At 34.9% G+C, this 24888-nt stretch overlaps 1 protein-coding gene across 9 annotated transcripts in view; it reads left to right on the forward strand.

The window, feature by feature from the left end:
- PCNX1 (pecanex 1) overlaps positions 1-24888 on the forward strand; it is a 169750-nt gene that overhangs the window by 79539 nt on the left and 65323 nt on the right. For 5 of the 9 annotated variants that reach the window (XM_019451368.2, XM_019451369.2, XM_019451376.2 and 2 more), the window contains 4 exons: positions 2745-2929; positions 15352-15442; positions 17155-17212; positions 19292-19509. In XM_019451368.2, the coding sequence (XP_019306913.2) occupies positions 2745-2929; positions 15352-15442; positions 17155-17212; positions 19292-19509 (552 nt within the window). The remainder of the gene's footprint in view (positions 1-2744; positions 2930-15351; positions 15443-17154; positions 17213-19291; positions 19510-24888) is intronic. The other 4 variants (XM_019451370.2, XM_053889550.1, XM_019451373.2 and 1 more) reach the window with 3 other exon arrangements.

Below are 24888 nucleotides of genomic sequence, written 5' to 3' on the forward strand. Positions count from 1 at the left end.
TATTATTTTTTAAACTTTATTTTTGTATTTTTGAGAGAGGGGGCAAGAGAGCACTAGTGGGGTAGGGGCAAGAGAGAGAATTCCAAGCAGGCTCTGTCTTGACAGATGTGGGGGCTTGAACTCACTAACCGTGACCTGAGCTGACATAAAGAGTTAACCCACTGAGCCACCCAGAGGCCCCCGTTTTTCTGCCATTTAAATTGGAAATGTTAATGGGTAAGATTGCATGTCAGTGATGCTATTGATAGCCAATAGTTAGACCTAAATTTCTATCTTTCCTTTTACTATGTTGTAAAATAGTTGCTACCTTTTCTCAAACTGGTAGTTTTGATAGAGAATTGATACTCTAAAAAACATTAGCTCCTGTCGGTTATTAGTTAGGTAAAGTACAAACATCCAGGAATAGTTTTCCTGCCAACTTCTGTAAAAATGAGAGGTTTTTTTGTTGTTGAAGGATTTTCAAAACAGGAATTCAAGGGACATAAACATTTATGATTAGCTTTTGATGTTCAAAACCTTGACAGCCACATAGATTTTCACTAGTTTCTTTTGTTTCTTTATTCTGGAATCGATTTTCATGCATTGCCTAATACTTTGGAAACCTTTTTGTATATATGGGTATGTTGAGGATTATTGTATTCTCAAATGTGTTCACATTAAAATACACCTAACTGCCATATAGCACCTTTGTTTTTGACTTTAAGTAAAAACAAAAAAGGACAGAAAGATTTGTTGAGTACATATTGTATAAAATTCTTCTGTCTTCCAATTCAGAATCGGAAGGGACATAGCACTTGAACTACTTAAAACACCTTTTTTGTCAGAATTTTCTCCCTTGTAAGATTTGGTCATTTTGGTAAGCTTTGTAAATAACTTTGGATTTTGAGGAAGAGTAACAGACTTATTATATATGTATGGAAAATACAACGATGTTTGATTCCATTAATTCCCAAGATCGTCTCTTGATTTATGTCAATTGTACAAACATCTACTCCAAAGGAGTTATTAAACGAATACCTTTATAGTTACAGCTTAAACAAATAATGCAAGTAAGCATCAACAAGTCAACATTGTGTGGACTTGGTTTTTTCATGTGTTCCACACATTCCTCTGCTCTATTTAGAGTGTATACTTTTTGTTGGCTCTAAAAGAAGCCTGAACTATGAATGTTCCAGGTAGTAATGGTTAGTAGGACTTTCTGTGGCGGTAGAAAGATCTATGTAATTAACACTGTCCAGTGTGGTGGACACTGACTACTAGCTTTTGCCCACTCCAGTAGCTCTTCACTACGGCAGCCACTAGCTACTTTATGTGGCTCTTGAGCACTTGCAATGAGCTTGGTGGAACTGTGGAACTAAAATTTTAGTGTAGATAGTCACATGTGGTTACTTTATCAGACAGTGTGATTCCAAAGTGTATTCTGTTGCCATAACCACAGGCTTCAGCAACATAAGCAGTGTTTTCTAGTCTTTTATTACATGGTTGCTTTAAATTGCAGCTTTCTTCACTGCCCATAAAGATGAGTTTATTTTATAGGCATCAGAGAAATCATTGCCTTGAATTCAGAACATTAGAAAGAAGTTGGTACTCAAAAAAATGATAAAATAACTGAATAAGGCCATCCTATGCAGCAGTCTTGTTGTTGTTGTTGTTTACTCAAAGGTCTAATTTAATAACAATGCAGTTACTTTGAACATCATGTAGAGAATGACATATAATAATTATACTCAAAATATTTTCATGAGTTTCATTGATTTAAATTTGAGTATTAAGCACATTAAAATTCATAGTATTTTAAACATCTAAAATATAAAATGAGTTAAGAATATAATAGAGTTTCTTAATTATAGGTAATGTTTAGATATTTAGATTTGATAGTTTTAATAAATGGCAAGTCTATAACAAAATACTAATAATATATTAACAGAATTCTGTAAGATTTAAAAAAGACTGTAATATCCCTTGAGAAATTACAGGTTTCCAAAATATTTTTAAGATTTTCTAAAATGATGGGCCCTTGTTAATGAAATGATGAAATGGGTTGGAGAAGGTAATAACATGTATACAGAGCCTGTGTGGCTTTATTTAAAAAATATGCAGGCTTTTCATAGAAAAAATACTTTATAAATTAATCATACTTGCAGCATCCCAGCAGTCATTTGTATTTCACTCGGTTGAGTCGATGTTTGTTATTCCATTTCTCTTGCACTAGTTTGTGATTTTCTTTTGATTGAAAATTGTCACCTTGGTCGCATTTGATAAGGATTCTTTGGTTTTCAGGTGCATAGAAACTTTGTTTTATTGTGAATTCGAGATGCCAGAATATTTGAAAGAACAATTCTAGAATTATAAAGGTTATAAAGAAGAGTGCATATTTAAACTGACAAAGAGGGGGACCAGCTACAACCCCCATATATAGTTAATGTGCTTGTTTTTCTTTGCTGCTTTCTTTTTCCTTACACTAGAATTTTGTTGGCTTGGGGTGGGGAAAAGTCACAGATTGGTTAGTTTACATATACGTTAAATGTTTGCTGTGTTCATCACAATGATTCAGTTTTCTAAGGACCAGAAGATTTAAGACAGCAGTGTAATCTGTATATGTTACAAAGTTTGTTAGCTTTCTTAGGTTACATTGAAAAAATCAGGTTACATTTTGAAATCCATTTTCTATATTGACTTCATTCTAGCTGTTGTTTTTTTCTTTTCTTCCCTGTAATGTCTCCCCAATCCATGTTTTTTCCTAGCCTTCAAGATGGTCAGCAAGGCCAGCAGTCCACAGCCCAGGTCAAAGTCCAGTCCCGCCCCCCTTCCCAGGCTGCAGTGCTCAGTGCTAGTGCCTCCTTGCTGGTGAGAAATGGGAGTGTCCACTTAGAAGCATCACATGACAATGCATCTGCTGTAGGCGGCAGCAGTTTGCACGATGAACTTGGTATGCAGGCCTTATGTAATCTTGGTGATACAAAACTGTAATACAGCAGATGATGGGTAACAATGATTGCAATTTCTGTGAGACAGCTTCATTTGCAACTATGCATGAGAGCACTTTTTTATAGGATTTGTCCTATGTGTGAGGAAAATTTGACTTGCTTTCCCTTTTCGGTTTCTCTCAACTTTTACTGTTTTGTTTTGTTTTGTTTTGTTTTGTTTTGTTTTGTTGTTTTTAGCATATTATTGGTAGATAGTTAAAAGTATTAATGTTCATGCTTTAGTGTTCTCTTAAAATGATTCGGGCAGTCCTGTTACTCGTTGGCACTTGTACTCTGTGGGGAAATGCTGATTTTATGAAGAATGATTTTGATTAAATCTTAAATTCTTTGCATTTGCTGAATGTGCTGCAGGAAGGGCAAAAATACTTTCTGATGGTCTGTTGCTATGGAATCTTTCTTTTGGGTATTCTGTATTTCATTTCAGTGTCTGTCACCTGAGATAGACTTACGTCATCCTAAATGCAGTACTCTGAGGACACCATGGCTCTATACTAATATCAATAAATTCATCAAGTTTTTTCTTTTTCCTGTTAATATACCTATAAATATTAATATAAGTTATTAAGTAGTTTATTCTCAGAGGGGTGGTGTAGTTTAAAACCTCAGTAATGCATAGCCACTCAGATACCTCTTTTGTACTTTACAGACAGTATTTTATATTATACTTTGTATGTAAAATATATACAAAGTATATAAAATATAGAGTATTTTATTCTTTGGTTTCTATTTCTCTGTATAATCTATCTTGTGTTCAGAGTGCAGATTAGTAACAAGAAAATGAAAAACAATGAAGAGAATTTTGTTATTAAAAAATACACAATTGAAAGCACCACATTTGCTCCCAGTGATTTTGTTTTGTTATAGCTGTGTTTCGTTTATAGAGATGATAATCCACTTGGCACTTTGGCTAGAAGGATGTGTGGTATAAGATGCCCGAATTAGATATAATAACGTTTCATATGCCATTTGTTGACATTTCCCATTTTGTAAAAATCCTTAGTTATAGAAAGTTAACAATTAGACAAGCATATTGATGAAAATAATTATCCTTAGCAAATCTTACAGAAACCTGAAAATGGTCATCTAAGATATTTATAACATTGGCATATATGGTGATTTCTAAATAAAAAGAGAAGGCAATAAAACATTTTAATTTCAGAGTGCTTTTGCTTTTGAGTTTACAATTCGAAGAAGCAAGGGAGTTTATTAGGAGGGTCCTCAATTTGGTTACTTGCTTTGAATTAGAACGGTGATACTTTTTTAGTTACAAATGATACTCAGTTGATATCTTTTTATCGCTATTTCTCTCAGGTTCACTCAAAGCCCTTTGAACAGAGGATTTGTCAATTTGTGCATATGAAATTACAGTTGCCATCACTGTTGCCCATTCAGTTTGTGGTAGCAGCTTTGTGAAAATAAAAGGCTTAATTTTGACCCATTTTGGATTTTTAGACTTGTGCCAAATCAAACATAAAATGATGCGGTAGATGACTTTTCTCTGTAAAACCTAATTTGCCCAAAAACTTGCTAAGAAAGCCTTAATGGTAAAATCCCATTCGGAATCCACTTGCAGATTATTAAAAATATGTACATAGGAACTCACTGGACAGTTCTAAAGGTAAAGTCTGGAGTGACTTTAGCATCTGTGGGTGAATATTCAGGATGTTGTCTTGAAATTTGGATTTTTTTTCTTACCTGCCTTCTAATAGCTAGTTACTGGCCTGTGGGACCTGGCTGCGGCCAAATTGAATGTATTGTGATAATTAGCACAAAACAAGCAATCAGTGGACAGTGTATACTTGTTCCATAGCATATAAAGTTGGCCAAAAAAGATCCTGAAAATGAGCTACAGTTGAACTTAAAGGTATTGGTGGAGATACTGATTTTTATAATATATTCCACTAGAATATTTTTGTTACATAGTTTAATTTTCTTCATGATTATAATTAACAGTGGTAAGATAACTTTGGGTAAATGAATTTGGGTCCTGTATACTCAAATATGTTAAAGTGAGTCATGATATTCCCTAAAAATATGAAATATTTAGAAAGGATTGTTTCCTTCCAAATTTAGCTTCTTCAGTTGAAAATTTTTTAATGTACAATATTTACATATGAAAATGTGTACACATAATGCATTTATATAAAACACTCATACAAGCATACATATACATTCATACATATGTATGTTTGAGTGCGTATAAATGTTTGCATATGTACACATATATACATAATACTTGGTTGTTTACTTTAAACAGAGGAACAGCCTTTTTGGATCAAAGGAAACTTGCAGTCAGGCATTGTTTAATTCTAAGCCTAGGTAGTTTTCCTTAACTGTTTTCTACATCTTTACTTTGTGGTATCATCCTAGATAACCACGACTATAAACGACAGCCGTAAACCCATAAACCCATTATTTCTCTGTTGAATTTTAACTAGCGTGTCAGGTTACCAGGTAACATTAGACATGGTGGAAAAATTCACCGAAGGTGGTATTTTAAGGATTTTATTAGTAGCTTTTTCAGCAGAAGAAAATGTATTTTCATCATAGGTACTCAGCAGGCATAATTGTTAATCATATTTAATTTTAAAGGCTGAATTATAAGTATATAATTTAGAACCTAGTTGGAAAAATTTGGTTGGTTTTCTTTCTTATTTATAGACTTCACCTCCATGCAAACTTAGTTAAAAAAAAAAAAAAGATTCCAATGATGTGACAGATAAGTTTTAAAGTTAGCATCTTTGAAAAGGCAGTTAGTATCTAAGAATTTCTCAAATCCTTCAGTGTAACATACCACTTTTTTTTTTTTTTTAACCACATCTTAAGGGTTAAATTACCTCCTCACCAGTCTTCTAGGGGACTCCTTTCTTTGCAGTTGGTTTCCTACTATATTCTGAATTAAATTGCAGTTACACTAAATAAAATAAGCTGTGCTTAGTGCCCAGATAAGTCACACGAGGGACTCTGAATTCACGTAGCCTTAAAGTTCTATTTTTTTTTTTTAATCTATCAAGCTTTTTCTATAAAACTTGGCAATCACTTCTCAGTTTTATGCTAAACTCAGCTTTCTCTTGTAAATTTAGACTAATAAATTGATGTAATGATGCCTTTATAGTTGATAGTTAAATGCTTAATATGTGGCACATCTCAGAGGAGACGTTCTAGATAAGGCCTGGTAAAACAGGAAAATTTACGTGTGTTTTTTTTCTGTGTATGAAATTAGTGGTGGTCGTTGGTGGAGATATGCTTTGAAAAAGTATATGTAATAGTACATCAAACTTTCATGTAAAAAATAAACAAGAAATGAGGAAAAGTTTGTATCTATGTTTAAAATGCAAATATGAAATATATAAAAATCATAGGTGATATTCCTCTGACAGATTGTTTTCTTAATTTCATTAATGCATTCGAGGTTTAAAAAGTGATGACTGAACTTACTTTTCTGAGGCTTTCTTTTATTTCATTGCTATGCAAGGATTGACAAAGAAGGTATTCTTTGAGATAATCTGCTTTACTACAGAATTTATTAACTTGAAAATGTGGTCAGCTCTAGAAAAAGACTTAAATCTGCCAGTACCCTACCCTCCCTATTGGCCTTTTTATTAAGCGGCTTATAGCAGCTATGCGTTGTTAAGCAGAAATATGATTTGGAGGCTTTAAAATTTTTTACTTTAAAAAGCGAGGCTCAGATGATCTATAATACTTTCATGATTTTTATTAGAGTTAGCCTTGGTGTTTAAAAAGGGTTATATGTATTATGCATTTTGTTATATGTTATATGTCTTATGTTGTATGCCTTAACATTTTGTGCTACATTACAGATACTTTTTCTTACTATACAGAGATCAGAGGGCTATGGGACCTTGGAGTTTATACATCAGTGCCCTATGTTATGGCAGATCATTTTCATTCATCTAACCAAAAAGTTATGTTCTTTTTGCAGCGGCCTTGATCTTTTATTGATATTTTTGAATACAAAAAAAAGCTGCATTTTGTTTTTTATTGAGGGGAGTGCGACACAAAATATATACAAATGAAAGCAAAATGTTTATTTTTATTGAAGCAATAAAGATCCTTTATTATTATCTAAAAGGAAGAAGTGTGAAGTTTGGGTATGTTTTCTTCATTTTGATAAATTAGAATGTATTTTTCTCATTCTTGTAACAGAAATACAAGTTTAGAAATATTAGAAACTATAATGAAAATTAAGTGATCTGTAATTTTATCACTTAGAGATACTCAGTTTTGAAATTTTATAATTTTTTCCTCCCTGTCTTTTTTAATGCACACATTTTGTATACTTTCCTGAAACGGAATTGGGATCATGGTGGGTGACTTGGTGCTACTGTATGAGTTTTGTATCTTGCTTTTTTCACTTAGCATGTATGTTATTTATTCGTGTTATTAATTGTTCTTTAACTTGTTTGTAAGTGATGGCATAATATTTTATCTCTGAAATCTCCATGAAAGGGAGTAGGATGTAGTGGAGTCCACAGTCAGACTTCATGTCTTCCAGTCCACACTCTACTGCTTATGAGCTGTGTGGCCTTGGGCAAGTTATTTTCTCCCTGTGCGTCAGTTCCCTAATTTATCAAATTAATAACAGTATCTACTTCATAGGTCTATAGTGAGGATCATATCTATTAAAATGTGCAAAGCAATTAGAACAGTGCCTGGCAATAATAAGTCAATTACATAAATAATCATTGCTATCATCATTATTAACATTATTATGTAATTATAGTTTATTTAAACTAAGTTTAAGTTAAGCTAAGTTTAAGTTAAAGTTGATTAATATATGCATTAGTTGAAATATAGGTTGGGTTCTTCAATGGAGGACACCCTCCTCCCCCAGCCCCTCACCAATCAGTGACTAAAATAAAAGAGAAGTTTACCTGTCTCTCTAACAGTCTCACAGGAGCTGTCCCTAGCAGGGGGGTTGGTTCTGTTATCTTCCATGTGTGGCTTCCCTGCTGGTCCATAGTGGCTGCTCCACTTGTTGTCAACAAATGTCATTTGTCTGAAAAGCAGGAAGGGGGGCGGGGGGTGTTGCTAAAAAGTAAGGACAGTTAGTCTTTATCTTTCAGATTGCAACTTGAGAAATGTGCCTGTCACTTTCTCCCACTTCCCTTGGGCCCATACATAGTCACATGGCAACTTCTAGCTGCAAGAGAGGTTAGGAAATGTCTCTAATTAGGTGAACATAGGCCCAGCTGAAATTCAATGAGGGGAAGGTCCTATTAATACAAGGAATAAGGAAAGGATGAATACTGGAGGTCAGTCATCAGTCTTTGCTACATTAAGCACTTTACATCAATAAGATAAAGATCAGTAACTAGAAAAGTTGAAATACTAGTTGAAATACAGTCACAAACAGTTCAAGTTTACTCATAATTTTTTAAAATTTATTTATCTATTTTATTTTATTTTTTAATAATTTTTTTAATGTTTATTTATTTTTGAGACAGAGTGAGACAGAGTGTGAGTGGGGGAGGGACAGAGAGAGAGGGAGACACAGAATCTGAAACAGGCTCCAGGCTCTGAGCTGTCAGCACAGAGCCCGATGTGGGGCTCGAACCCACAAACTGTGAGATCATGACCTGAGCCAAAGTCAGGCACTCAATAGACTGAGCCACCCAGGCGCCTGTACTCATAATTTTTTAAATTGCAGATTAAAAACAAGGTGAGATCTTTTTCATCTTTGTGTAATGTATCTATTATTGGAAAAAGTCTGAAGATTGAATGTTTTTAGAGAGCAGTTTAGAACTGTAGACCAAAAATGCCTATAGCTTTTAGTACTCAAAATTTGCGAACTTGAAAAGATATATGTACGTGGATATTCATTATAACATTGTTTGTAATTTTGACAAACTTTAAATAGTCTAAATCTCTTGTTATTAGAGAACCTCTAAAAGAAATGATAGTACATAAACAGTATAATATTTAGAACTTGATGCATCTTTATTTTTTCAAAAATTTTTAATGTTTATTTATTTTTGAGAGAGAGAGAGTGTGTGTAAATGGAGGAGAGGCAGAGAGAAAGGGAGACACAGAATCCAAAGCAGGCTCCAGGCTTTGAGCTATCAACACAGAACCTGATATGGGGCTCGAACCCACAAACTGTGAGATCATGACCTGAGCTGAATTCAGAGGCTTAATGGACAGGGCCACCAAGGCAACGTCTGCATCTTTATTATTGACATGAAAAGTTAAACTAGTTAGTAAGCAAAAGAAGTAAATTTTAGAATGTGTATGAGGAGAGTGATCCAATTGTCTTAGGACAAATGTACATAAAAATTGTTCAGAAGAACACAGTGGCTGTCTCTGGGGGAGTAGGGAACTTTTCTTCATTTTATGTACTACTTTTGAATCTGATGTGTAGTATTTTTTTAAATGAACCACAAAAAGAAACAACAAATATCACTCTTGATTTATATTTTGTAGAAATTCCACTGATTACATGCTGTCTCACGTTCCTCCATCTACTTAGACTCTTAACCTGACCAGTCTTTTTTTTCTTCTTTGTTTTAAAATCAACTTTTTGATATATAATTTAGGTATGATGAATTGCATCCATTTAACATGTACAGTTGGTTGAGTTGTAACAGATGTGCACACCTGTGAAATACTACAATCCAGATACAGAACATTTCATCATCTTTAAAAGATTTTTTGTTGCCCCCATTGCAGCCCATCCTTCCCCCGCCCCTGGCCACAAGCAGCCACTGCATATTCTATGTCATTATAGTTCTCCCTCTTTTAGAAGTTCATATACATGCAGTTGTAATGTGGCCTTTTGCACTTAGTAATGTTTTTAGTTCATCACGTTGCATGGGTTAGTTTATTCTTGTTTTGTGCTGAATATTATTCCATTGTGCAAGTGTGTGTATATTGTGTACCCATTCATCTGATAGATGTTTGTGTTATTTCCAGGTTTTGGCCATTGTTAGTAAAACTTAACTTTTCAAAAGTGGTTTTACATTCACACCAGCAGTGTATGTGAGTTGCGCTCATTCCCATTCTTGTCCCCATTTGCTATTGCTGGCCTTTAAAATTTTAACCCTAATGGTTGTATCTCATTGTGGTTTTAAATTTACATTTTCTCTTATGACTATTGATCTTTTTTTTTGTGATGCGTGTCCAAATAATTTGCTCACTTTTAAAATTGGGTTGGTTGTATTATTTTTGAGGTGTAAGAGTTTTTGTGATATTTTAGACATAACTAATTTGTCAGATGCAAATCACAAATATTTTCTCCCATTCTGTGGCTTGCCTTTTTGTTTACCTTGTCATTTGTAATGTCATCAGTATCACTGTCCTGTTGTAGATTTTACCAAGATGAGGTTGTACCTTTGAAAGAAAATGTGAGCAGATGATGAAATCATAGCAGAATATGAACTTGTACATTCACTTTTGGAAGGTTCACCTGATCTGGGGATTAGGCAGTAAGAGTGAAACTTAATGAATGAAGGCATGTGGCGTTAAGTCAGAACTAGAGGACATTGGCCACGTCAGTAAAAGAGACCAGTATGTACACCTATTTTATTGTTGCTGAGCAGTAGAGACATTGGTCTTTTCGTACCAGTTCTCAAAACTTCTCTTCTAAACCAACTTTTCTTCTCATACCTGTTCTTTTCTGTACTCTCTTGTTTAAAAAAACAAAAACAAAACCAAAAACAAAAAACTAGCACAGTGGTGAACATCCCAGGAAGAAGGATTGGTTCTCAGTATTGAAACATTTATTTTTATTTTTTATTTTTTTAAGTCTATTTTTAATATTTATTTAGAGAGAGTGAGCAGGGGATGTGCACAGGGAGAGGGAGACAGAGAATCCCAAGCAGGCTCTGTGTTGTCAGTGTGACATGGGGCTTGATCTCCCGAACCATGACCTGAGCCAAGATCAAGAGTTGGAAGCTTAACCGGCTGAGCCACCCTAGCACCCCTCAGTATTGAAACTTTTAATTACAAGTAGCATAGTACCTTGATTACCATTCTAGTACATTTTTTTGGTCCAGGAGAGGGGTTGGCAAACTATGGCCTGTGGGGGAAATCCATCCAGCTTGATGCTTGTTGATATAAATAAAGTAAAATAAATATATATTTATGTTACAGGTTTTCTGTGGCTGCTTTCATGCTACAGTGGTAGTCTTGAATTGTTGTAACTATCTGACCCACAAAGCCTAAAATACTTATTTTCTGGCCTTGTATAGAAAAAGTTTGCCCACCCTGTACTATATGCAGAAATAAAATGAATCATTTCTGTCTGGTGAAAACTCACACTTTCTCAGAGACTCATAGGTACCACTCGTGATAATAAGGGTGGCACCATCCAAGAAACTGGCACTAGTCTTAAAAGTCTTTCTCTACCACATTCATTGAGATAGCTCTGTGAACACAGTACTCATCACATCAGAAATAAGCACTTTCTGTAGAGCACTTAACTTACCCATGTGGATGCATGTGGTCCTCCAAGAGCCTTCTAAAAAAGCACTTTCTAAAGCTGCTTCCCTTGTGTCTGGCTTTGCTCTCATAGCCCTTGCCTGCCCTGAGAGTTAATACTTGAGAAGAGAGACCTCAATTAACAGTGTACCAGGATTAGGCCTAGTGGGAGGAGGGTCCACAGAAGGAAATCAAGAAATTTCCAAGGCCTCTGTTGTTAGTACTGGGAGGATTAGAAGAATCCTACAGAAGATCTGTCCTAGTAACTACCTCTTGCCAAGGTACATGAGTAAAATGAGTACCACCAAGAATGCAACAGGAGTTTTTTAGTCAAGTGAACAATCTTTATACACTTTGTGCTGTGTAGCAAGGACTTAGGAGTTAGAGAATACCATTAATTTCTCATGTCTTTTATCAGGGTCTTGCCCCTGTCTATTTTGAGTTTATCTGCTGCACCATTCATGGCTTCAGGGAAGTGTTTCAAGGGTCCTTTTCTTTAAATCAGTATCTCGTTTTATTCATCTTCCTGTTATTCATCACTTATTTATTGATTTTTGGTTATTTGAAATTCTCCTACCTAAAAAAAATGGTTTTGTGTAATAAAATGTAATTTTTATAGGCAATAGCAATCAATTCAATGTTCAAAACTGAGAAATACCAGGTACGTTAACTTTCCCCCCCTTAATCTCTAGATGCTATCTCATGGCCAATATCATTAAGCCTAAAATTCCAGCCGCCAGTCTTATTTTGTCAGAAAGTAATTGTTTTCTTTTAAAATCATGACCGAGCCATTCTGTTAGATATAACTAATTATTACCTGGGAGTTGAATATGTTGAGATGACTTAGTTTTTAATCATAATTCATGTGAGAAGGACACATTTCATTGTTGTTCTTCTCAATTTATATTCATCAGGAAAAGTCAATACTTACAGTATTTTTCTTGATACAGGATACTATAAAAATAGGATTATTAATAAGGGCACATTTTACTTTGGACCTAAAGGGTAACTACATCATGGTTTTGATTTTAAATGAGATACATATAAATTTGATATGTATGCTGAGGATCTTCGTACAGATTTAGGATATTCTTAATCTTTATTTAACCAATAGTAATATATACTTATTTCTGTTTTGGTTATTTTTGAAGATGCTTTTAGTAGACTATTATACCTTAAAATATTAGGAAGTTTTTCACCAAGACCTTAAGCTAAACGGTTTCTAGTATAATTTTTCCTGAGTTGTTTATCCTCTGAATAAAATTTGTTTCTTTTCAAGGGCTAACTTAGTTGCCAGGCCCAAAGGTACAAGAGGAGACCTAGAATCTGTTATTTTGGTGGAGTTACATTAGGAAAATACCAGGAAGCCTTAATACACTGTCAGCCTTTTCTGACCTGAACATGTTCTTTTTTTTTTTTTTTTGACCTGAACGTGTTCTTAAAATTAGTATGTAGACAAAGCCTCTTAGGGGGGGAAATAAATCAAAGTTGAAGTCATTGCACATTTGTTAAAATTATAGCCTCCTTTTTCATAGACATGTTTTATGCTTTGCTAAATTTCTAAAATTTATAACTTGTTAGTCATTGGTTTGTAAAGAAGCATTCAGAGTTCTTGATTTATATAGTAATAAAACTAAATTTTTCTAGCCTTCTTTGTGTAAAGAGCTTTTTGAAGGACGTGCTTTCTTTTTACGTTTCTATTTATTTAATGTGCAGCTATTTACATTTTATAACAGACATCTATACATAAAGGAGAGTATAGTTGTATAATGACTTAAGGTTCTTTGTTCCATTTGATAATTACAAAGAATAATATCTTTAGTTGATTTCAGTTGCATATAAATGTCATATTCAGTATTCCCAAAACAGAACTTGTATTATTAAAAATTCCACGGAATGCTTAAATATATTCAGAATATATTCCAATAATTTAAATTCTATTGAATATAATATTATTTGTAAAATACACATTATATGACATAAATACTTATGTTTATCCATTCCATTCTTACTGGATTTCACACATAGCTTCCAAGCCCTCCTAGCTCTTTGTTACTCTGTGATTTACTCACTTGCATGGGTTTATAATTATTCTGCATTTATGCCATGTGTAATTTTGATCTGATGTTTCTTTTTCCTATTAATGTAAGCTATTTATAGTAGCACAGCCAATTTTTCATTTGCCATGATAAATGAGGAAAGAGCACAACATAAAAAATTACAATTTAAAAATAATTTTGAGATCTCGGTCAAGCCAGTATTTTTGTTTAGGTTTTTTCTTCGCTAACAATTTCTGCAGCCACTGTACCACTTCAAAAAGTATTTCAGCAAGACACCTAAGAAGAAGCCAGATGGCAGCTTGTATTATTTTGTTTTAGTTGCTGAATCTGGTTTGTGTTAGAAGTGCTGAGTGAATGATTCATGACTAGAAGATGAGGGTGGCACGTGGAGGTGACAAAAAGCAGAGTTTTAGATAATCCACGTGCTGAATAATCCTCCCTTGAAAAACAGCAAATGAAATAAACATTTCACAGAATGCTTTTTTTCTCATTTGTCGTAAGAATATATTTTTCTGAGAAAAAAAAATGCTGCTACAGAAAACACCATAATAAAATACATATTCTGTCTGATCCATAGAAAGCACTCAAATAATCCTACTTAATAAAGAACTTCTCAGATTCCGATCCTTTTCAAGTATGAAGTGATTGTTGAGATGTTTTGCGAACCCTTAGTTATAGTATTAGTACATCCTGGGGTCTTTTATTGTTACTTTTCAGGCATTTCACTTACATAAAAATGGTCATACCTTGTTTACATTGTAGTCATGGAAGAGAAATCTTTTAGCCCTGCCATCTAGTTGAAATTGCCCTGAAGATTCCTCCTATTTATAAACAATCAAGATGCAGCCCGGACTAAGTCCCAAATGGTTGCAGGGTTCTATACCTCATTTCACTGTCCTACTGGAAATTTATATTCATTTATTTCTGCTCCCTACCCACTACTGAGAGGGGCTGACATAGGTTGTCAAGGTGAGGAATGCATTTCAGACAGTCTCCAGATTTTTAAAATTTCACTGTCAGAAATCATTTTATCTTACAGAGTTCATTTTAAGAGTTCTTTAAACCTGCATTCCTTTGCAACCAATATCATTTCCAAACCTTTTATTGGCTTTGTGGAGATATTTGGCTACAGCTAATGGTGTTCTTAAATTTTTTCAGAGAGTTCTTGTAGACTCATGCAACCAGTAATGTTCATTAAATACTGTGATTTAATTATTACCAACATTATACTTCATTCATTGAACTTCTTAGATCCATTTGGACACTTCATTTTTTCTTAAAAAACACAACATGATGGGTATTAAGGAGGGGACTCTTGTTGTGATGAGCACTGAATGTTGTATGTAAGTGATGAATAACTAAATTCTATACCTGAAACTAATATTACATTGTATGTTGAGTTAAAAAAACCCAAAACAAGAAACGAACCCAAAACTCTGTGAAGGTAATCTCAGAAATTTGCTGTCTTGCAGTTTGAGTGATCTTAAAACTTAAGCGGCTTTCCAAATGGCCACTCACCACTTGCAAAGTGCTCAGGTGACTTTTAAACAACGTTAAATTCGTTCATGTGATTACTTCAATTGAGAATGCCCTGAGAGGAGAAAAGAGGAAACTGGATTGCAAAGCTGACTTAAATCCCTTACTGTTAAAACCTGCTTATGTATGTTGACATTTTGCCCCACTGTTCAGCATTCCTTTTCAGTTCACATCATGCTGAATTACATGCAGATCATTGTTTTTAGAATATTTTGGAAAAAGGTTACAGTACATTTTCTTAAATTGTAACAAGTTTGAAATTTAGTGTTTTATGATGGAAAAGTTTTGAGTATTCTAATGGCTTTTTAAAAAAATCATTTATTTGCTAGGTAAGTTCTCTTCTACGCTTTATGAGACTGGTGGCTGTGATATGTCACTTGTGAATTTTGAACCGGCAGCAAGAAGAGCATCTAATATCTGGTATGTGTGAAGTCCTATTAGGAGAGCGTATGTACTTGCATATATTTGCCATGTTTAAAGCTTTGAAGCCTTGCGATGGAAAAGTGCTTTTGAAAATATTTGTTCATATTGGCTTAAATAATTTTGTCATTGTGTATTTGTCTCCAAAGATGTAAGGTAGAATTTATTGCTCTGGAAAAAAGAAAGCATTATTCTTAAAATGAAAGCTGTTCTGTATTTTAAATAAGTAAGAATTCCCTGTGGATCTTACAGTGGGATAGTGGTTTCCCACAATTTCAAGTTTAACTCTAGATTTCATGCTACACGCACACACACACACACACACACACACACACACACACACTGCATGATGTATAAAAAAGCTTCTTAAAGCTTATTAGGAAAATAATTATACTACTAACTTCAAACTCATCAGGTCTCTTTGTAATTGAAAATTTTTATTTCTTCATAAGGGTTTTTTGATCGTGTCTTTTTACATGATCATCTTTCCTTGTGTTTTGAAATTTATTTATCACCAATAAGAAAGAGGAATTTCTTAAAACATGGGTCATCTGTTATATTTAGTTTCTTTTCTCTCCTTCCCTTAGGAAGAAATTACACTGTAAGATAAGGGAGAAATTAGGAGAAAAGCAAATAAGAACTAGAAATCTTGATGGCATAATCAGTTCTAATATAGAATGTATTAGATTTTTTTCTTAAACTCTAATATGATTCATCTATTCAGGTTGCTGCCTTGAGGTACATTAGTGACTGATTAGCTCATTTTTTTCACAGGGGTCATTTTATTTGATTCCTATTTTAGGACTTATTTAATAATGGGACACACCTGTTTAAATATTACACACGTATGTATGGGCAGTTCACTTAGTTTTTTTAAAGTTTTTAGGTGCCATTAATTTTTTTTATTAATGCTTATTTACATTTGAGAGAGAATGTGCAAGTGGGGGAGGGGCAGAGAGAGTTGGAGACAGAATCTGAACCAGGCTCCAGGCTCTGAGCTGTCAGCGCAGAGCCCAACGTGGGGCTCAAACCCACGAACTGTGAGATTATGACCTGAACCAAAGTTGGCTGCTTAACCAACTGAGCCACCCAGGTGCCCCATAGGGGTCTTTTAAAGCAATAGGATCTTGTAGTCACTTAGCTTAATCCACTGAAAAGATAGAACATGTAGAAAACTATACTCACTCAGCTCCTTTAGTCCAGTTTTGGAACTGATCCTGTTGAGAATGACCAGCTTGGAGTGTTAGGTGATTTTGTAATAGTAGAAACAATAGAAAGATGGAGCAATGGAAACAATTATGTTTAATATAATTTAAGAATGATTCCTTACAGCATAAATGTGGTAACAGATTTGTCACATTCTAGGCTGTTATATTATAGCTTAAATATGTTCATTGCTTTCTTAAACACTCTCCATAAGAACTTTGTGACAGAGGCATTATTCTCCTGTGTTAGTGATGCGGAAACTGAGGGGTTTAAAAGGCTGGATGACTTGTCCAAGATCTCATTTAGAGGATGAAGAGATTTGAATATAGATACTCTGGCCCAGAGGCTGTGCTCTTAATTACATCTGTAGGAAAATGCTATTTCGCATTTTGAAGTACAAGGAACAGTGAAGAATATAAATGTCATCTCATTGTTAAAAGATGTATTTTTCCTTCTATTCCTTGACAAGCTGTTTATTTCCTGAAGTTTTTTTCATTTTATTTTAGTGACACGGATTCTCATGTATCCAGTTCTACCTCAGTTCGATTTTATCCACATGATGTGGTAGGTTTTCCTTTACTTTTAGAAAACGATGTGTATTCAGATTTAGTTACACAAATCAGAAAAATTGAAGTTCTAAAATGTAAATTTTGTTGTAAACTATGGCAAAATCACCTTTGCTGTCTCCTCGTGGATCTTTTCCTGTAAGTCCCTTGTTAGTAAACAAACCTAAAACACCATGAAATGTAATGAGCTATGTATGAATCAGTAATTACACTTTTGAGGTTATATTAAGGTTCATTTACTGACCAGTGTTATAACCTGTGCCATTTTAAAACTTCATTTTGAAAATTATGATTTTGAATATCATCTGACGTAACTGTTAGTTATTCACATGCCAGTATGTGTGTAGCAAGCTTAGTGATGGTGTCACTGTGTAAAAAAAAATATGCCGTGTGAGATACAGTGGGGATATTTTAAAAAGATAACACTGCTTTTGTCTTCAAGATGTTTATATCGAACTTAGAAAAGACAAAACAGATGAAATTCTTATGTGGAACGTGTAAGAAATACATATAAATAAATGTGCCAAAGGGATTAATTATTAGTGGCTTCCTGGAGATGATTAGTTGTGAGCTGGGTTCTAAGACCATAGATGTGAGTTGGCATAGAGCAGTGGTTTTGAACATTTGGCAATGTCTGGAAACACTTCTGTTTGTCACAGCTATAGGAGAAATGCTGATACTATAAAACACCGCACAGTGGACAGCACAGCCCCTAAAACAAAGAATTATCTGGCTGAAAATACCTGTAGTGCCAAGGTTGAGAAACCCTGGCATAGAGGATAAGAAAAAAAGTGTTCGGGGAGGCATTTGCCAGTGTTTAGAGATAAAAATGGCTACGTTATTTATAGGAAGCAAATTTTCTTTACTGTTTCCCGCATATGTGTTTGAAAAGTAAAGGTTGTCTCTGCTTTTTTGCTGGAGTGTATTCCAGGAAACTTCATAGGAAAGTAAAGAATAGGGATATGATTATTTTTTTTGTCTGTTTTTCACTGTTAAATAGTATGGGATCTTTGGGATAGTGAAATGCTGACTAGGGCTGTGCTACATTTGGGAAATTTTAGACTCTTTCATTTTTATTTTTATTTATGTTATTATTTTTAACATTTTTTAATGTTTATTTTTGAGAGAGAGAGAGTGAGCAGGGGAGGAGCAGACAGAGACGGAGTCACAGAATCTGAAGCAGGCTCCAGGGGCTCGAACATGGGGCTCGAACTCATGAGCCATGAGATCATTACCTGAGCCCAAGTCAGACGCTAAACCGACTGAGCCACCTAGGCACCCCTTAATTTAATTAAAAAAATTTTTTTTTAATGTTTATTTATTTTTGGGAGAGACAGAGAATGAGCACGCACGAACAAGGGGCGGAGAGAGAAGGAGAGAGAGAATCCCAAGCAGATTCTTCACTGTGAGCGCAGAGCACGTTGTGGGAGGCCCAGTCCCATGAACTGTGAGACCATGACCTGAGCTGAAATCAAGAGTCAGACACTGAACCAATTGAGCCACCCAGGGACCCCCTAGACTCTTTCAGAGGAAGGGAAAACTGGCGAACTGTTGAATGGACGAGTTAAAGCTAAGAGATGTAATGTGGTAATTTCCTGTATAGCGTCAGGTGAGCAGCCTGCCAAAACAAAACAAAAGTGAAGGAGATGTAGGAGGGATTTGAAAACTACAGTGATAGAGGCTGTAGGAAGAAATGAGAATTGAAAGCATTGAATCCAGTTCAGAGGAGCTTAGATTTAGTATAGCTTAATGAGACAAGGCCACAAACGTGACAGGGAGAAGGGAAGCCACTAATGATACACTGTAAGTGATTTTTATAGATTCGCTGGCTATACAGTCATAATATGTAAAGATTCTGAATATTTTTCCCAGTACAACTTTTCTAAAAACCTATTGATTAGTTTGCTTTAAGTATATGTCCTATTATCACCTTCTGTAGTTTTTAATGATCATAAAATATCCATAAGGAGTGTAGAGAATTGAGGGGGCTTAGATCATCCGCAAGCTGATTAAGTAGCCCTTGAATCATGACTTGAGTAAAGATGTTTTAAGCCTTTCAGTGCTGACTTTCTTTTAGCTCTCTCTTCCACAGATTCGGTTGAACAGACTATTGACGATCGATACAGATTTGTTGGAGCAGCAAGACATTGACCTCAGCCCTGACTTGGCAGCGACTTATGGTCCAACCGAAGAAGCTGCTCAAAAGGTTAAACACTATTACCGCTTTTGGATCTTACCCCAGCTGTGGATCGGCATTAACTTTGACAGACTCACACTTTTGGCCCTGTTTGATAGGTGAGAATGTGGTGTGATATTAAAGATATATGTAGATTTTATTTTTAAATTGAAATGTCCCCAATTACCCATTGAAGTTTTTACTTGGTTACCAAGTTGGAAAATGTTTTCTGTTTTGATCCTTTTTGAGATAAAATTTAACTTAATAGGGCTCGCAAACATTGACTCTCTTGAATTCATTAAAAATTTTTTTGTGGCAATTTTAATATGTTTATACCAAGAAATCTTTTTTATTGTCAATAAGAATCATGGAACTCTACTTAAAAGCCAGAGAATTTGAGGTGTTAGTGATCACACGGTTATAGGTAATATGACTCTAAATATAAAAGGTATTAGAGCACTCTTTGTATTTCCCTATTTCGTAGCACTTAATATATATTATATAATAATAATAATATAATAATATAATAATGCTTAATCATTTCGTAGTCTTAATGAACAATATTACTCTATTAAAACTTGGTGCTTCCTGTTGATGGAAGTAAAAAAGATTGGGTTTACTCTCCTATCTGAAACAATGAAAGAGAAGAAAAATGCACAAAACCTTGGTTTTTAAGGCATCGGAGGTACAACAAAAAGGACAGTGATTCCCAAGAGATGAAACACGTTATGTGAGCCCTGCAATTGCCCCAGCTTACTGCCTTAAGGGAGTTTCCAGGCTTTGTCGCCGGCTGCAACACGGGGAGGAGGTACTGAAATAGAGCCCAGCAGACTTCCTGAGTTGAGGAAATGGAGCCACGAGTCCAGGGAGACCAAGGCATCCAGCTCAGAATGTCAAAAAGAGGACTGCTGTTCACGGGAGAACCTCTGAGTTCCACAGCAGGTCTCCACAGCTGTCAGCAGAGCACTGATACGTTGAGTGTATGTGAGGAAACTACCTGAGGCCAGGGGAGAAGCATGTGAAAGAGATAGAGGAACAGTGTCTGACACACAGGGACAGGAATAGTGTCTGTTCCCACCTGTCTGAATGAAAAAACTCATAATCCAAGTTTTATGGTGCATTGTGTAGAGTACTCAGGGAAGTCTTGCCTGAAAAGTGGGCAGTAATTAGCCCTAGCATGAGCACTGCTCCAGACCCACCAAACGAGTCATAAAAGCAAGACCTAAAATGATCAAACTGTTTCCAAGTAGCATAAAAAGGTTAAGAAGACTTAACAGAAATCTAAAAATTGTTAACCACCTAAAACTTTTCACAGTGGCATCCAACCAAAGATAACAAAGCATGCAAAGAAGCAGTAAAACATGATTTATAATGAGGGCAATAATGAATCTATTGAAACCAACCTATAATTATCACAGATGTTAGAATTAGCTGTCAAAGACATAAAAAAAAAAGTATAATTGGGGTTGCCTGGGTGGCTCAGTTGGTTAAGCATTTGACTCTTGATGTAAGCGCAGGTCATGATCTCACAGTGCCTGAGATCAAGCCGCATGGGGCTCTGTTGTGATAACACAGAACCTGTTTGGGATTCCCTTTCTCTCTCCCTGTCTCTTTTCTGGTCTCACACACACAAGCACTTCCTCTCCCTGTCCCTCTCTATGTCTCTCTCCCTCCCTTTCTCTCTGTCTCTGTCTCTCTGTCTCTCAAATAAACTTGAAAAAAAATTAAAACAAGGGGCACCTGGGTAGTGGGTCTGATCTCACAGTTTGTGGGGTTGAGCCCCACATCAGACTTTGCTCTGACAGCGTGGAGTCTGCTTCAGGTTCTCTGTCTCCCTCTTTCTTTGCCCCTCCCCCCTTGCACTCTTTCAAAAATAAATATTAAAAATAAATAAGTAAAAAATAAGTATTAATTGTACCCTGTGTTAAAAAAGTTGAGACATGAGAGATATTTTTAAAGATCCAGAACAAACTTATTGAAATAGTTCTTTTATAGAGATGAAACTACAATGTCTGAGAGATGAAAAATAAAACAGATGGGATTAATGGTAGATTAGATATCACAGAAGAAAGTATTAGTGAACTTGAAAGCATAGCAATAGAAACTATCCAAAATGAAACAGAGAAAAGAGTCCTCTCCCACTCCTGTCCCCCAGTGAAAAGAGCATGTAAATAAAATAAAAGTAAGCTGTGAGACAACTTCAAGAGACAGGAAGAGAGAAAAAATTTGGAAGAAGAGTTGGAAAACTTTCCAAATTTGATGAAAATGCTAAACATACACATTCAAAAATGTTCATGAACCCCAAGCACGTGAAACATGAAGAAAACTACACCAGAGCACGTAATTGCTCAAAACTTGTGGTAAAAATCTTTAAAAACTGCAAGAGGACAAAAAGACTGTTGTACAGAGGAATAAGGATAAGGAAGACATTAGATTTATTGTTGGAAATAATGCAAGTAAGAAGAAAGGGGATCAACATTTTTTAAGTACTGAAAGGAAAAAAACCCGCAAAACTGTCAACCTAGAATTCTTTACCCAGAAAAAGTATCTTTTAAAAGTGAAGATGAAATAAAGACGTTTTCAGACTGCAAAAAACAGAGAATTTTTGCAGGCAGACCCACACTACAGAATGTTGAAGGATATATTTCAGGCAGAAGGAAAATAATACCAAATGGAAATACAGACCTACCCAAAGGAACGAGGATCACTGGTAATGGTAAGTTAACTACATGGCTAAATATATGATATTTTTTTTCTTGCTAATTCAGTCCCTTTAATAATTGGATATTTAAAAAAACAATAACAATGTATTGTGTGATTTATGACCAGTAAAAGTAAAGTGCATGACAGTACCATAAGGCTGGGAAGGGACATATAAAAGCATACTACTGTTAAGTTTCTTATGTGAGTATATGAACTGGTATAACATCACTTGTAGCAAACCGCCATAAAATGTATATTATAATCCTAATAAACCAACCACTAAAATGTAAGAGTTCCAGCTAGGAGGTTAAAAAGGGAGATAAAATGGATTCATAAAAATTATGAAGGCAGAAAAAGAAGGAAAAGAGATCAAGAACATATCGACAGATAGAAAATAAATGACAAGATAGAAAAAGTCAAAAATTGAATTGGGGGAAAAAAGCAAGACCCAGCTTTGCTGTCTATAAGAAATTTCTGCCTTTAAATATAAAGGCAGAAATAGGTTAAAAGTAAAAGAATTGAGAAAGCTACACCATGCTGATACTAATCAAAGTAAAGCTGGAATAGCAGTATTATTGTCAGACACAGTAGATTTTAGAACAAAGAATATTACTAAGGATAAAGAAGGTCATTTTTATAAAGATAAGGGGTCAGCTCATTCATAGGATTCAATCATCCTCTATGTTTTTACACTTAAAGCGGAGCTTCAAAATAAAAGCTAATAGAAATAGAAACAGGGGCACCTGGATGGCTCAGTCGGTTGAGCATCTGACTCTTGGTTTCAGCTCAGGTCATGATCTCATGGTTTATGAGTTCGAGCCCCATGTCAGGCCCTGCCCTGACAGTATGGAGCCTGACTGTGATTCTCTCTGCTCCTCTCTGGCGTGCGCGCGCACTCTCTCTCTCTCTCTCTCTCTTTCTCAAAATAGATAAATTAAAAAAAAAAAAGACAAATAGAAATAGACAAATTCACATTATAGTGTAATTCAATACCCCTCTCTGAATAATTGATTAGAATAAATATGTATAAGATCAGCAAGGACATTGCAGACTTGAACAATACCAGCAGCCAACCTAAGTTGAGTGACATTTATGGTACTCCACTCAGAACAATGAAATACGCATTCTTTTTTTTTTTTTTAAAGTTTATACATTTTTGAGAGAGACAGAGCACAGGTGGGGAAGGGGCACAGAGAGAGGGAGACACAGGATCCGAAGCAGGCTCCAGGCTCTGAGCCGTCAGCACAGAGCCTGATGTGGGGTTCAAACTCCCGAGCAGTGAGATCATGACCTGAGCCGAAGTTGGATGCTCAACTGATTGAGCCACCCAGGCGCCCCAAAATGTATATTCTTTTAAGTGCAGCTGGAACATTTACCAAGATAAACCATATTCTGGTCCATAAAATAAGGGTCAAATTTAAAAGGATTCACGTCATACTTAGTGTGTTCTTTGACTGTAGTGGAATTAACGATAAGTTAAAAACAAAAAGAACCTTGGAAAGTCCCTAAATATTTTTGGAAGCTAAATAATACTTAAGAATAACTCATGGATCAAAGAAGAAATTAGGAGGGAAATTAGAAAGTATTTTGAACTGAATAAGAATGAACACAACATGTCACAGTATTGGGGCTGACAGTAACACATTACTCAGAAGAATTTATAGCCCTAAATAAGAAGAAAGGCCAATTCAGTGACTTCACCTTCCATCTTAAGAAACTAGAGAAAGAAGAATACACTAAGCCCAAGTAAGCAGAAGAAAGAGAATAGTAAAGAACAAAGCAGAAATCCGCTAGAAAACGAAAGCAATAGAGAAAAATGGAGGAAACCAAATACTCAATTAAATTGATAAACCTTTAGCAAGGCTGATTAGGGAAAAAAAGAGAAGAGAAAAGTGCAAATTGCCAGCAACAGGAATAAGATAAGATATCACTACAGATTCTATAGGTGTTAAATGGATAATAGAATATTATGATCAGCTGTATGTGAATAAAGTTGACAATGTACAAATTTCTTGACAGATATAAATCATCATAGTTCATTCTGAATGGTACATTACCTTAATGGTACTATATCTATTAAATAGAAATTGTAGATAAACACCTGCCCACAAAAAAAACTCCAGGCCTAAATGGCATCAAAATAATATCCCAAATCAGTTAAGTGGAGAAATGGTAGGCTTTTCAACAAATGGTGCTGTAACCATTGGATTTTCATATGAAAAAAACCCTTTTATACTTACATTGTACCATATTATAAAATTATAAAAATTAACTCAAAATGGATCCTAGGTCTAAATGTATACTCTAAAGCAATGACATTCCTAGAAAAAAACAAAACATAGTAGAAGAAAAATTTTTGTGACCTTGAATTAGGCAAAATTTTGTGCATGTGACACCAAAAACAGTAAAAGAGTAAGTTGGTAAATTGGATTCATCAAAATTTAAAACTAGCAGAGACTGAAGGGGAGCACACGTTGAGTGACGAGAACTATAAACAGTATGTAATGTAGTGGAAGGGCCAAGGATCATTGGATTTGACAAATCTAGAATTCCACAACTGCCATATAAGAACAAATGAAAATACTAGTGTTTATTGATTTGAAAATACTATTGAACTTGTTTTAATCTGAGAGAACTATGAAACAAACCTAGTACAGAGATACTTGTTAACTTTTTTAGGTCAGTTGATTTTAAATATGGCATTGACTTAATAAAAACAATAAAATTTTTTTTTGATTATAAAGGTATTTCTTTACCCATTCTAGAAAATGAAATATGCAGGAAGATTTTAAGAC

The sequence above is a fragment of the Panthera pardus genome, unplaced genomic scaffold (genome assembly GCF_024362965.1).
Source record: "Panthera pardus isolate Hobbes unplaced genomic scaffold, ASM2436296v1 HiC_scaffold_24, whole genome shotgun sequence".
Classification (NCBI taxonomy): domain Eukaryota; kingdom Metazoa; phylum Chordata; class Mammalia; order Carnivora; family Felidae; genus Panthera; species Panthera pardus.